General features: G+C 34.8%; 1 protein-coding gene across 1 annotated transcript in view; it reads right to left on the reverse strand.

The window, feature by feature from the left end:
• Positions 1-15624, reverse strand: part of LOC129004492 (A disintegrin and metalloproteinase with thrombospondin motifs 7-like) — a 44403-nt gene that overhangs the window by 3406 nt on the left and 25373 nt on the right. Inside the window, exons 5-18 of the mRNA XM_054433098.1 lie at positions 10872-11043; positions 8971-9188; positions 8175-8264; positions 7700-7821; positions 5748-5897; positions 4696-4842; positions 4107-4257; positions 3814-3903; positions 3085-3294; positions 2605-2710; positions 1441-1565; positions 838-958; positions 420-546; positions 17-134 (exon numbers count right to left, since the gene is read on the reverse strand). Of these exons, the coding sequence (XP_054289073.1) occupies positions 17-134; positions 420-546; positions 838-958; positions 1441-1565; positions 2605-2710; positions 3085-3294; positions 3814-3903; positions 4107-4257; positions 4696-4842; positions 5748-5897; positions 7700-7821; positions 8175-8264; positions 8971-9188; positions 10872-11043 (1947 nt within the window). The remainder of the gene's footprint in view (positions 1-16; positions 135-419; positions 547-837; positions 959-1440; positions 1566-2604; positions 2711-3084; positions 3295-3813; positions 3904-4106; positions 4258-4695; positions 4843-5747; positions 5898-7699; positions 7822-8174; positions 8265-8970; positions 9189-10871; positions 11044-15624) is intronic.

The following is a 15624-nucleotide window of genomic DNA, read 5'->3' on the forward strand; positions in this document are numbered from 1 at the left end:
TTAGCTTGAAACTTACATAAATCAAAATATCTTCTTTGATAGGACCAGGTATTCGCAGCTTCTCCAAATCTTTGTTGCGTTCATAAAGAGCTGCACTACCAGCTATAGTGTACTCTCCTGCTATGGTGATCTCCCTAACAAAGAAAGTGGTCTGTTAAAACAAGAGTTTAGTTTTGGAAAACGAACATTTACAAAATACCGTAAGTATAATCACCCAGCCTTTTAATGGAAATTATTAAAGTTAACACCCTTTAAACATTTTATTTAATATATTTTAGACAAAAATGTATTTAATATTTAAATAAAACTATTTTAATTCTTTTTGCAAGATTTAAACTGCATTTTAAATTATAAAATATAGAGTATTCAAAGTTTAATAACACAGCTATAATCTATATTTTATCTATATGAGATCTCACCCGTTTCCATTAAGATAGAAGGTACTGCCTGAAGCACTTCCGATGGAAATGTAGTTCCGAGAACTTGAAACTTCTTCCACCCGGACATTTCGGGCTCCGCTAGGAATTATGGCTACTTCTGTGTAACCTGAAAATATCAGAGTAACATCAACCTATTGACCAGTTCTTCTTGTAGTATCTATTCAATGATAGGCTGCATTCGAAGAACTTATCAATACAAACACATTTATTTTAAGCTCTGTAGGCCCCTACTGTATTGTGAACTATTAGCAAATCAAATCCAAAGTATTAATCCTAAATCAAAGTATGAAAGTATGATAACATTGTTTGATTCTTTAAGAATCACTTTGGATAGTAATAAACATTATGTGGTACAAATAAAATAATTATGTATTTGGGATTTTCACTGACAACTTACCATCTCCTTGGGTGACATTGTAGAAACCGTTCTGAGTTGAGCAGAGTTTCCCGTCGCCATGACACACTCCACACTTGTCTTCCTCTGCGTTGGAATCAACCACCCAATCACAGCCTACTTTCTGTGCGAGAAAAACTACTTTTACATTCTTACATATTGACATTTCTTATTAGTTGTTGATGTTATACAGGATAAAACTAAAAATGTGCTTAAATGTCAAACAATACTTAGAGTTAAACAACTTGAGCTACAATAAAGTTATACACACTTCAATCAGCTGTGTGAAGATGTTACTGCACTAACTAATTTATACCAAAACATCTGGTAACTGGAGATAACATCAGGTAATATTTTTCATTCAAATTTTTCAAGTACTGTTATAAAGCCTGGGGTCAAGATATTTATAGTCTAGTAAATTATAGACAGTGAATTAAAAATGAAATAAGTTTGACCAACTACCAATTTCACACTTTTATGTCTTATATACTGTTTAAGTTTGACTAAGTAATCACCACCATAGTGGACTCTTTAGAAATTCTAAGAGTCATCCAGACCCAAATGTTTTGAATAATATTCAATTTTTAAAAAATGGCTGAAGTTTACCCGACAGATGCCTGAGATGCACATGTCCCGAGAGCCGAGGTTGCAAGGCGTTCCATCACGAGCGTCTCCGAGACTTGCGATGATCGTATCCTCAGTGTCAGTACAGTGCAACTCGCACGGCTCGCCTATGGGACAAAAGGTTGGTAATTTTGTTTCTATTATGTTAAGGGCGAATTTTATGAATTGTGATTAACTTGATATAAATTTGCATTAGAACACTTCCCTACCACCATCGCTTATATTATTTTGTACAGTCATCTCCAAAATTGCTGTCAGATCTGATGTGTATTTAGAGTACCTAGGGGAAGATTAACGAGGGAGGTTTTCTGTCTCTCTACTCACACCACTCTCTAACATAATCTGAGGTTTTACAAATAATTGAATAGTTAATAAGAAAAACTGTTATTTGTAATGGATGTTGATTTGAGAGTCTTGTAAATTGTACTACAGAGTAAAACCTCACTAACTTGACTATTTGTGGACTCGGGGGTTGTCGTTTTGGGGGTTGTCGAGTTATCCAAAACACTGAAATTTGTAATTGGTTTTAATAAATAAATTCATAACAGACTATTTTTTACATATAAATTTTAGGTATTGAGTAAACAATCTTCAAAAATGTTGAATATTAAATGTTGAATTTAAATTAAAACTAAATCAGATCCAAAGTTCTGGAAAAATTGCAAATTTTTGTGTGTTGTACACCAGCGAAATTGTTGTGCGCCAGCGATGACTGTCGAGTTAGTGAGGTTCTACCGTACACACATTAATTTTTTTAGTAGTGAGGTAGTATCTCAATTAAGTAGACTATATCCATCTTTGGAGATAAAACTTACCAAGTCAATACATTTCTGCCAAACTTAATCAAACTTAAAAATGTTTCAATCTACAGTATAATAAATTAAATTGGTATATCGTAATCAAAATTATTGACCTGACGAAAACAATTTTCTCCTGATCAAAAAGTGACTTCGGAGCAGATGAATTTTTTCCAACAAACAAGGAATTTTACTAAAATAGTAAATTTTGTTTAAAATAAGAATAAAATCATATCTGACAAGCACCCATAAATTAATTTTTGATTTAAAAATAACAAAAGTATGCCTACAGCAATGTTGCTTTCAGCTGCGTTCTATGCTAGTTATTAATAATGAGTTTCTTTCATACTTGTTTCAAAGTATGGAAGCCACGTGTAGTTTTTTCCAAAATATGGTTCATTATCAAAAGATGAACACTGCTCAGCTCGGAAACTCAGGGACGATTCTGGACAAGCCTGAAATGGAGAGATACAATTGATGTACATTGATATTGATGCCCACTATGATACATTTACAATACTAAGAATTTGTAGTACCATTACGATACAAAATTCATTATGACTTTAGCAGCCAAACTACAATGTTAGAGGAAGCTTACAAAAATAAACTGCTGGTATGATACACCTACTTAACAAACTCCTTTATTGCTAATAAGATGATCATTATTTAACCAATATTTTTATCAGTAAATACCCCCACACAGCAAACCTGCAGACTAAGTGAATTTTAATCCGTCTGATTGGATTTTTACTCAAATATTTTGATAAACAAGTCATATATTTATTTGTATAAGAACCTTGATTTCTAATAGTAATATATAAGTACTGACCTGCGTGTTACAGATGCGATATCGTCTCCGTTCTCCAAGACAGTAGGATCCTCCGAACGCTGGTGTTGGATGATCACACAGCCTCTCTCTCACGGAGACACCAGCGCCACAGGAGCGAGAACACTCACTCCACTCCCCCCACTCTCCCCACCCTCCGGCGATGGGCTCGGAGCTCTCTCCGATAGAAACACACGCTTGGTTCACACACCACTACACAAGATATATGGGTCATTTATTTATATATACAAAAATGTAAGCCACTTTAATTGACAGTTTAATGATCAATGGCGTCTGTGTCTAGAAACTATCTTTCTCAAGATTAAACCAGTAACCTTCAAGCTTTAAGGTAAGCACTTTAACCAATCGGGTACACAGACAAAAATATTCAGTGGTTTTATTACTATTTTTTTAAATTAAAGATTTCTCTAAATATATTAAATGTACCTCGTTTAAAAATTTGAATGGTAAGTACTGACTTTATACAGTATTTGGATTGAACACCACTAAATTTTTGCTTGCTTGATTCTATTTCGATTCAAACCAATCATCTCATACACATTTATTCGTTATCCTCAACTTTACATGTGCTACCTTTTACAAAGTCCACTCTTTAAGAATAATTTTAAACAGTTTTTTCTCCGAAGCTCTGAGATTTTTTTGGACACTCCTCTACTATCTTGGATTACAATTATTACGAGTTAATAATAGTATTGTTTCTAACATAAATACCATATGTTTGTCACAATGTGTCCCTGGTGCGGCTGGATACAGGTTTGTTGTACACATCCCTTCCACTGTGCACCACAGCCGAGAACATATCTGCAAATTTAAAGTGACATTTTTGACAAACATTACAATAGACAAACCCGTAAGATATATTTATGTTCATTAGATACTAATCATGGCACTATATTACTTTTACATAAATAGTGTAATTGATTACCCTTATGGAAAAGGATCTAATTGCATAACAACAGTTACAATAAAAATTAAGATTGGACCATATTGGTCGTTCAGCAAACCTCGTCTGAGGGAGAGCACACGGTACTGTCGGGGCCGAACTGCAGACGACACTGGTAGTCAGCGTTGTACATCGCCCCCGGAGGCAGCTCGGGGTACGTGTAGTCATCCTGCACTGCGGGGCGATCCTCCAGACATCGGCCGGAGCCCTGGCTACAACAGGTCTGTCTTAGAGGGTTAAACTGCATTATCTTTACATAGCTTGTAATAGGCTAACTAAATATGACCTATAACACTGGTTTATAATTTGTAAAATTAACAAGTTTGTACTATACTGGAACATTGATTTATTATAAAACAGTTACCTTCTGATATTCTGCTGTCATTTCTGCAAAGTGTTTTGTAGACACCCTCAACAATAAGAATAAGAATTAAAAAAAACTTAGATATTTCCAATAGTTCAGAGGTAGTTGATACAGCCATTGCCCTAATAATTTTTCCAGCATACATACAAATCCTAGCCGTATATAAGAAAATTACAAAATTAAGTTTTTAGACCATCAATAAAAGTTAACAGTCATTCTAAAAATTTCAAAATATGTAGCTTTTGTTTAAAAATTTCATTGAGTTTTTTTCTGGGACATAACTGACTCGAGGAAGTGAGTGATGTCTCGTCGGCTACACTCTGACCAGGCAATGTTGAGGGAGTCAGCTTCGAAAGTGGGAGTCATTACGTGCAGAGTCGAACCTTGGCGGCCGGAGCAACCAGACCTCGAGGAGTCATGGAACATGCCGAAACTGAAACACCACAATGAAGTGGTCCTCAGTAAAACTGTTTTTGGATCAAACCTAATTATAAAGCTATAAAAAGATACCAATTAAGAATGCAGATAAAAGAATCTAAAAACTATCAATCTGATAACCAGTTACCAAGACTGTTTTAAAATAGTTCAGGGGGGGGCACTACATCTATAGTCTGAAGTATGATGATTTTTTTACCTAGTTCTCTAGTGAAGCTTTCAGTTATTATTGTCTTGTAAGAAAGCCTCATCTGATACCTCAGTCTTACACTCAGTTCTGTGACTGAGTACAGTAGTTCCTCTGGTTGAGAGCGGTTTGCATAAATTACTCGTGAAAATAAGGTTAACAGAATCACAAATAGGGAAATAGTCTTAATGTTTGAAAGAGAATAAAAACTTTACTGGTGTTTGTTTACAGTTTTTGCATTTTGCTGTAAATTGTACTATTGTTTCAATAGACAGAGTCTAGCATCAACGTAAACCGACAACATGATCAGTACCATGTCTAAATATTGGGATATTACCTAACAGTGCTTCGTGGACTTTAGTTTAATTTAAACTAATTATTTTTATTATTTTTGATTATTTTTTAACGATCTATGGTCTTTGAACAAGCTGGATAGCTGAATGGATATAGAGCTTGCCTACTAATCAGAAGACTGCTGGTTTAATCCTGAGTCAAAATATTTGTTTAATGTTTCAAAACTAGACCCAAGTGACATATCAATGGGATTTTAATAAATGATCCTGGAAAAGGAACCAGCTGATCTTATATAGTCAAAGATTAATATAAAAAGCAGCGATCTCATATTTTACATGTTCCTTTACTCATCTTTACCTCAAAATACGCATTATGTGTTGATGTATTAACGTAATCTAACCAAGCTGTCCTAGACAACATACTTGTGGCCCATCTCGTGTGCGATGGTGTGTGCCAGAGTGATGCCGTTGTCCTCGTTGATGTTACAGCTGCGATCAGGTTCACACATTCCCCCAACGTGCGCAACCCCCAGCGTGCTACACGGCGTGTTCTGGCGTGCACAAATGTCCTTCCTAGACAATAAATACTTATGTCCAAAAAATATTGGAATAAACATCTCCTTCAGAAGTACAGCCTCCATGGTCACTTATAACTACAATATCGTAATATCGTGGTCTTCGGGGAAAACTGTCTCTTAAATAATTTTGCTTGTTGTTTTGGCTTCCTTACAAAGGGCCATATTCCAATCTGTACACTTTTATTGCTCATTCATAAATCTTTTATTGATATAAGAGATTTAATGATTGATAAGATCAAATTTATTGATGTAAGATTTGAGATTATGGTAGGGGCTAACGTGAAATACTTCGCCGTGACTTGTAAACAGTTTAGCGAGGTTTCAAACAAATTCATCACTTTGAATCAATTGCTTCCAGTATTAGGCAGGGGGGTATCCCTGCCAATGTATGGGGCAAGCAAATTGTTGGACATGTACCGGAAACTATAAATTATAACAAAAAATCGCTGCTCTTACACAACAAAACAAGAATTTACAAATAATACAAAAACATACAATACATAGAATACAAAAAAAAATAGTTATAACCAATACAAGTTGAGAATGAATAGTTAGGTTCCTCAGGAACCATTCAAATCTAAAAGACATACTGGAGAACAAAAACAAACAATACATTAATATGCCATGTATACAAATTAAGCATAAATAATGGCAAATTTGTATTAAAAGATTTAAAATCTACAAAATAAACGTCTTTTAGGTCAGGTTTTCCTAGACGCGGAAGATGAGAGCGGAGGGCAGAAAAGCGATTAACATGGTGTTCCGCTCCGCTTTTAGGAAAACAGTAACATTAAATTACTTAAGATAAGAGGAGTCCGCTCTCTGCGTTCCTCTCTCCGCGCCTAGGAAAACCCAGCTTATCTTATCTTATCTTATCTAACAGCAGAGGGGCAGGCCGAGACCTTAAAGCACTTCATCCGAAAATTGAATTATTGCACACCCCAGACAATTGTTTCTTGATGAACTTACAAGTTAAGGTGTCCGATGAATGCCTGTAGCTTCCCGATTAGTTCATCCTCGGGAAGATATCTTCCTCTACCCACATTACCAAGAGTTATCATTCTAGCATCAGAGAGCTCGCCACAATCAAAGAGCAGGTGATCGTCTCCTCTGACCCATCACAGTGCCTACAGATCGGTTCACCATCAAATAAGCCCATCCGTTGTAAATGTTTCCTGAATCGCCCGAGACCAGTTATCCAGTATAGTTATACAGTTAATTTGATTCTTCGCCTGTCTAGTCTCAAGAGGTCAGAGGCAACCTTTTTAGAAGGCCTAAACAGAGTAAGCTTGCTGACCATAAGAAAGGGAGTATCGACCCAGCGTTTGCGGTGCTTTTCTTTGGCCCATGAAGCAATCGAAGAGCATGCGCTGTTTCGTGAAATGCCACAGACCTCAGCTTAAATGTTGCTTTATCATTTAGAGTTAGACAATGACACACTTTATGTATGTATGCTAAGATGATGAGAAAGAGGGTGAGGGTAGAATAAAATGTAGGAAGACTGTTGAAGCAGATGGTCTGCGTAGTTTTATCAATGATTACGATTAGCAATTTTTTTTAAATCTTGGACTTTTTAATAAATAAATTCTAATATGGGAGATTTAGCTAAATAAAATAATCAAGTAAAGAAGCCGCACCTAGGTAATGCTGTATGAACATTCTTATCTAATTAATACAGTGGACTATTTGGTATACCTGATGTTTACTGTGTTAGAACTTAGAACTGTTAGAAGTGATTTTTGAACCCACTAAAAAAATGGATTTATGCTTAAAAATAAAATAAAATAAATATGATACCTGGTTACAAGGATAGCGACATCATGATGCTGAGGATCAGATTCTGATGCCGGGTTGATTTTCTGCTGCCAGCTACAGAAGCTGTTGAGAGCATGATCAGCATGTATTGTAATGTTCAGTCCCTAAACAAAGAGTTGGACTAGAACTAGTTGGAAATTATTTTGTTATTGCTAGTTTAAAAACACAGAAAGCTATAGATTTCCTGCTGTTTTTTTGTTACGGTCTAGGATGAGTGAGATACTTGCTTGTTTAGCATCTAGATTGTATTACAGTATCAAGTATAAAAGTTCAAAACCCTAAAAATGGTGTAGCTCTAGTAAAAACTCTGAATCGCAGAAACTCCATCTTTATTGGTTTTGGTTTTAACTAACACAAAATAATTACAATATCAATTTGTGATTGTGAATAAAGAAGGTAGTGGTTGGATCACAATCTAGGCAACATAAGTTAACTAGAGAGTTTGTATAAGGACTACCTCAGAAGCATCGTCTTCTATCAGGACTATCCTGACCACAACAATGTTGACTGAGTTGCCAATAGTTGGTTCTTGATACAATGCTGATACCTGCAACATAAAAATACTTCATTGCCATCAAAGCAGCCTACATAATCCAGCAAACATATTTATGATAATAAGATTCATATGTGGGAAGAATTTGGAAGAGATGGGAGTAGCCTAGTTTATAAGATCAGAACAGGCATTTGCTAATCCTTGATTAAGAGAATAAGAGAATTTAGCTATGTAAAGGCTCCACTCTTCAAATAAATTCTAGGGTATAACCTTTTTGTCATTACTCTAAATGGATCTTGGATTTATTTTTACGGTGAAAGTTTCACCTTTCTATCAAAAAAAGGAACAATCAGAGTGGTTGTAAGTCATGTGGCAGATAAGGCTTCCATTGGGGTTTGAAACTTTTTGAACTTGGACTTGGTCTTAGAGGGCTGTGCCAAACCTCGCTTCCAGTTCATGGATATGTTACCAAGTCTAATCTGAAAATTGAAAGTTCCTTACTAAGTACACATTTCTTCCAAATCACTTGCTTTGCTATCCAACATGTATAATTTACATACACTGAATATTGCAACCACTAAAACTCTAACCATTGTAGAGAGAACAGAATTTATTTATAAAAATAAATACCTCTGCCTTAAACAATAAGGTTGCCAATGACACAGAAAAATAGTACACACAAAATATCTAAGGATTATACAGCTATAAGACTTTAAGTATAGTTTAAGTATAGCTATATAAGATTATACAGAATAGCTACCATGTTCATGATGGTAAGCAGATACATCTCGACGTCACCGTCGTGGTGAAACTCTACCATGGAGGTGTCAGCGACCAGTAGGGCCTCCACATGGTGCTCCTTGGAGACAGAGCGGCGCTGGCGCAGTCTTCGACGCCGACCACGACCCTGTACCTGCACTCGACCCACACCTGACACTGCCGACCACTCCAGCCGCGCGGCCGGCAGTCGTGGAGGCTCTGCAATAAAAAATAAACATCTATTCTGTATACTCAATGTTCTTTTAGAATGCTAGCCTGTTAGATGGAACTTAGAAATACATTTGGCCATTGACTTTTAGATACAGTAAGTTTGCAGAAATTATTACCAAGTTAAAGTTGTAAGTTAATTGATTATACACCCCAAGGATTTTTGTTACTGATTGATATTGATGGCATGTGTAGATACAGGATGTTTCCGAATTGTTTGGACAAATTTTCTGGACTTGTTCCTTGGGCTAAGAAAAAAATAAAATACCATATTAGTATGGTCTAAAATGTCTAGATTTCTGTCTGTCGGTCCTTTTATGATTTTTATTAATTATTTTATATCTTGGACATGTTTTGATACAGAAATTTCAAAATTGGTATAAATGTGTAGGTAAAAAGAGCTCACAAAGTTACTAAGTTTCATTTCAATATCTCAAGCAGTTTCAATATGGCCGCCATTTAAAATCTTTAATGCCAAACTTCATGAAAACCGTAAATTTTAAGATAATTGTTCTTCAGATCAAAAAGATAAAGAATTTAAATCCAAATCAAATGAGACCTTGTTTGTTAAAATCGGATGACAAACAACCGAGTTATCAGTTTTTTCTACATTCGATTACGCAATTTAATACGACTACTAGGTATTGCTCTGTAAAATCTATTAATTTGCGTAACTGAATGTAGAAAAAAAACTGATAACTCGGTTGTTTGTCATCCGATTTGAATAAACAAGGTCTTATTTGATTTGGACTTAAATTCTCTATATTTTTTATCTGAATAACAATTTTCTTAATATTTACGTTTTTCATTAAATTTGGCATTAAATATTTTAAATGGCCGCCATATTGAAACGGCTTGAGATATTGGAACAAAACTTTGTAAGCTTTTCCTACCTAAATAGCATTCTGGAACTTCAAAAAAAAGCAATTCGCATTATGTTAAAACTATCCGCAAGTCAAAAACATCCGCAAAAGAGCAGTTTAAAGAAATAGGAATTATGACTGTTTTTAGCTTATACATTTATCAAATAGCCCTTTATATTAAATCAAACCATGAAAGATTGCCAAAATTTAACTCTTGTCATACATATTCAACCAGAAAATGTAATGAATTGGCGTTCAACAGACATAATTTATCGGTTTATGAAAAAATTCCATCTTATAGTGGTGTTAAATATTTCAATAGCTTACCTGACAATATAAAAAATATAAGTAATTTTAATTCATTTAAAAAACGTTTGAAATTATTTCTCACCAACAGACCCTTGTATAAATTAGAAGATTTTTTCCAACTTCCTGAAATTTGATTTTTTTTATAATAACAATGTTCTTTGTAAGTAGTCTTAAGTTTAATATTGTGTTTTTATAACTGACTCCATTCTGTACAAAATGTGAAATATGAATAAAGTTATTTTGATTGATTGATTGATACCTACTAAAATACACATTTATACCAATTTTGAAATTCTATCTCAAAAAATTCCCAAGATTTCAAATAGTTGTTAAAAATCACAAACAGACAGACAAACAGAAATCTAGGCATTTTATGTTTGTCTTATAGCCCAAGGAACAAGTCAACAAATTAAGTATGTCCAGACAATTTGGAAACACCCTGGTATACCAAAAAATCAGTAGTTTGACTAAAAACTACTCTCATAAATTTATTTAAACTGACCCCTCGTCCCACAGTTTTTCTCGTGTTTTTTCTTCCTCTTTTTCTTCCTCCGTTTCCGGTGGCGAGTAGCAGTGTTCCGCCGGAACAGTATGTGTTGCCGCCCCTCTGTGGTGTTGCCAGAGGTCGAAGGCTCAAGCCAGTACTCAGCTGTCTCTAGCCTAAGCACTCCTGCCTGCCAAAGAGGAATAATAGTTTATCATTACTTATTACTGAATAGTTATTTAATCTTCATTCCCCCTCTATACATGATACATAGAGAAAGTATTATTTTGGTCGATAGAAGATGAAAATCCTATCAACTAGATGTTAACCGTCAGTCACAATTTCATTCAGTTAATTGATCAAAGAATGATATCTCATAAGAAAGAGGTAATGTGTTATAAGAAAAAAATCTTAGGAAATGTTATCGATTGCGTGTAAAATATGTAGGCCTATGCACATTAAAGCCCCCCCCCCTACATGTTGTTTGAATGACCTCCGTCAATCTAGTCCCAAAAAATCAATATACTTTTATTTTATTGGCTATTTAGGAATTAAAGCATCATCAAATATTCTCATAGATTAGTTGTTATTCTGATCTATGTAAATTATATAGGCTGACAACTTCTAAGAGTTAAATGTTTATAACTATTTTTTCAACTTGAATACCAAGAAATGTCTTCTAATACATTATAGAACCACCGGAACCGAACTGGTAGATTTGCATAAGTGAATCATATGCACACGCTGGCACCACAGAGTACACAGCATATCCGAGGTCAACTATATAATTTAAACTCCAATGTAATAAAACTGTCACAACTAATAAGCAGAGTTAGCAAAGTTGAAATCCTATTAGGAAAACTGGTTTTGAGGAAGTAAAATATTATACAACTTGAAAAGGAAGGATCCATTTCATGGAATTTAAAAGTTGTTCGCCTATTTAACTGCTCAAAACAAGATGGAAAGGGGTGTCTGTAAAATGTTAAATTCGTATAGGCCTATCTGTTATTTTGGCGTTTAACACAAAATATATAAAAAAAATTTCTAGAGATACGTAGGTATATCAAAGTTATTTATCAGCACTATAACATCTCAATGCAGCAAAATGGAGGGTAACAGATTTAGTTTTAAGACAAGATTGATTAAAATGAGCAAACAAATATGAAATAGGTTAAAACTAGAGGTCGTCCAGTGGTCGAAAACTCGACCAAAAACATGTAATGTACAGACTTCTCTATTTTCACCCTTCGCTGTAAATAAAACATGTAATAGGGATTTCTTTCGAAAGTGTCTTGAAAAAAGCATTTTGTATCAAGGGTTGCAAAACAATTTTGCCTATGGGGCAACATATTGTGAATTCCGTATCGCGTTGTGTGGCTTCAGACCGGAAGTGTTTCCCATAGCAAAATCTGCATTTTAAGTTCATAAGTCCAATGTCTAAAACCACAAAACCCCCGAGGCACTTCTCAAGCACATTTAAAATTATCTATAAACACGGTATAATAACTCCATGTTGTTGATTAACTCTCATATTATAGAGACGGTTTACGGTTTCTTCTTTCTACCCGGCCAGTTAATGTTCGCCGTAGAGGCATTTCAGAATGATAAAATAATCGGACATATTACACACCACACAATCAGTGCAAAAACAGACTCGCCACCAAATGAGTACTAAATTTGTTTATGTCATTATTTTGATTTTACAGTATATTTTAGATAATGAAGAGAGCTCACCCCGTGGTCAAAAACTTGACCAAAAGTATGTACATTGTGCAAACTTCTCTATTTTAACCCCACGATGTAAATAAAACATGCGATTAGAATTTATTTCATAGCCTTCTTTTGGTACAACGCGCGTGTAAATCAGCCCAGTAATATGGTCAGGCTAATTGTTTTCCAAAAGCTTTTCAATACATAAGATTCACTAAAGGAACAGTAAACTTTTCAGGCATATGGGAAACATTTCATTTAACACAACCTGCATGTAAATCTGTCCAATATATCTCCAGATCTCACTCCTATTAAACCCATGTTAAATTATCAATAATTTTTTTAATTTGAGTTTTTAAATTCCAGTAGTATGGTCCAGTAGTTCGGTCCAGTAGTATGGTCAGGCTAGCTGTTGTAAGCTTTAACATTTTGACGCATGTTAAATCTCCATAAGAAAAGTCTCCATAAGTATTTTATATAATATGTTCCTAGAGGTCGCCCAGCGGTTGAAAACCCAACCAAAAATATGTAATGTACAGACTTCTATATTTCCCCCACACACTGTAAATAAAACATGTGATTGGAATATCTTCCATTTGTTTAGATTTTCTGTTTATATTTTGTTGTTATTTCGTCATCACCCTGGCAACCCATAAGACCCATGTTATTTTTTTAAATTTCAAATTCATTTTTTGTGCTTATTTGTGAGCCTAATTCAATTCATAAAGGGATTCTGCACATCTACAGGTAAATACCTTTCATTTGGTACCAACCACGTGTAATTCGGTCCAGTGGTTTAATCAGGCTAGCTGTCTTAAGCATTGCTAAAGTTTTTTAGTATATAAGAAGATATATTTTGGTTTTCACACCTTATACTCTGCTACTTTACAACGTTGCATATGACTGTGATGAAATAGTTATTTGTGTAACTAGTGGGCAAAGTGGCACTTTGCTGCACACGAGAGCAATGTTTACGCACAAGCCGCAGGCGAGTGCGGAATGATCTCGAGTGCAGCAAAGGCCTTTTGCACTCGTGTTACACATTATATTTTTCCTACAGTCACTATAAAGCATATAAATAATTAGTCTTTCAAACACTATACAACACGTTTTTAGGTTCAGCTGGCAACACAAATAGGTGCTCTAGAGAAAGTAGTACCCCGGTCTGTATCACTCCGCTATTTTTCCTCGGCAAGAAATGTGCTCCGCGTTTTGAGAATATAGTTCCGTAAGTTTTTGTAATTTGAAGTGGTTTCCGCGCCTAAAAAATGCTTTAATGGTATTTTCTTGTTTATTAAGATCGTAGGAATGTTTTAAAAACGTTTAAAAGAAAAGTCCAGAAAGTTCAGAACATAAATACCGAAACTATAAACACGAAATGGCAGGTTAAATCGTAGTTATAATAGTCAATAAGCTGCTCATAGTATTATTATCTTTAAGTGTTGCCAACCTATTTCCAAGCGTACACGGATTACGTACATAATAGAACCACGCTGTTTTGTGTTGTTCGTTGGAATCCTGATGTGCGGCAAAGTATAAACCGTACGACAAGGTATAAACCGTACGAAAAAGTAAAAAACGTACGGCAAAGTATAAATATGCAGCAAGTAGCAGCTTTCTGTACTATAAACAGTACAAGGAAGCCAACTTTGTCGAGTGACTGTAGGAAAAGGGTATTTTTGAGCCATGACTAGAAAACTCGTATAGGAATAATTGGTTTATTTCATGTGTGTTAACACCCTGTAGCACTTGAAAATATGTTGATGCGAGTTTGCAGTGCAGATTAGTAAGCTATCTATTCAAACCGTTACAAGAAAAAATAAAAGTTATCCAACACTTACATATTCACGGGCGTCGGGCACGGTAGGCTCATAGAAATCTTAGCGATTATAGTGAGTGTAACTATAGTACCACGGCCACCTTTAACTACAGGCCGCGGCCTGGTAGAATTGGCAACGTTGCAAGTGGTGTTGTTTAGGGATTAATAAGATAACATGGCAGACAGATGACATCAGATCATTCGCACTTTATTGATGTAAATTTAAATTTATGAACATAAATTTATTAAAATATTGAAAATAAAACACACCGAATTGAAAACCGAAACAATATGAATTAAAAATCTATGTCTGTACATTTAAAGTGGAGTCAATATTGTCATAGTCCAGTAACACATTTTTCGTAAATACACAAATACAATCATTGAATCATTAGCTGCTTCCAAACAAACAGCTTGTACAACACCACTTGCGACGTTGCCACTTGAAGGGCCGCGGCCTGGAGTTAAAGGCAGCCGTGATAGTACACTGTTTTACCATACATAAAAACAAAACACACTTTTACTAAAAAGTAGCCGGGAAACCGAGCCATGGTTTGGTATAGTTTATTTTGATTGTAAAAGCACTATAAGGAAACTCACATATTATTTATAACTAATTTTGGCTTTTATTATTTAAGATTCAGTGGAATTTCAATTTATTAACATTAATCATGAAAAAAAAAACTGTTATGGAATGGGTGTGATTTATTTCTTGGTACTAAACTATATTTTTCTAAGTTAATTTAAAACTTAGCATAGTCTCTAAAATACTCGACTTGCTCTATTTTCCCCTATATCGAGTGATTAATTAGATTAACGATGAAAACCGGAATTTTACCCCCTGTCCATATAACTAGCGTTTAGACAACTGAAGATGTACGGGCCGGATTTTTACCCCCGGATTTTTACCCCCTGGAATTTTACCCCCGGAATTTTACCCCCGGATTTTTACCCCCCGGAATTTTACCCCCTGGCCGATTTTAGAAATTGAATGATTGATTTTCTTATTTCTGTTTTTAATTAATTTTAAACATTTCATTATTTAGTAACCTATCTTTATTTATTTTGTAATCTCAACTAAGTAAACAGAATTCGCTGTTTTATTTTGATAATATTAACCATCAGTTGGCTTCAAAGATCGAATCCTGATACTCGAATCTCAAAATTAAAATTAAAAAGCTGTTCGATTAGTTAATGTTACAAATAAATTAAGATAGGCTACTTAATAATAAAATGTATACT

This window comes from Macrosteles quadrilineatus, unplaced genomic scaffold (genome assembly GCF_028750875.1).
Source record: "Macrosteles quadrilineatus isolate MER2022 unplaced genomic scaffold, UCM_ALF_1.0 Scaffold_9__3_contigs__length_116548681, whole genome shotgun sequence".
Taxonomy (NCBI): Eukaryota; Metazoa; Arthropoda; class Insecta; order Hemiptera; family Cicadellidae; genus Macrosteles; species Macrosteles quadrilineatus.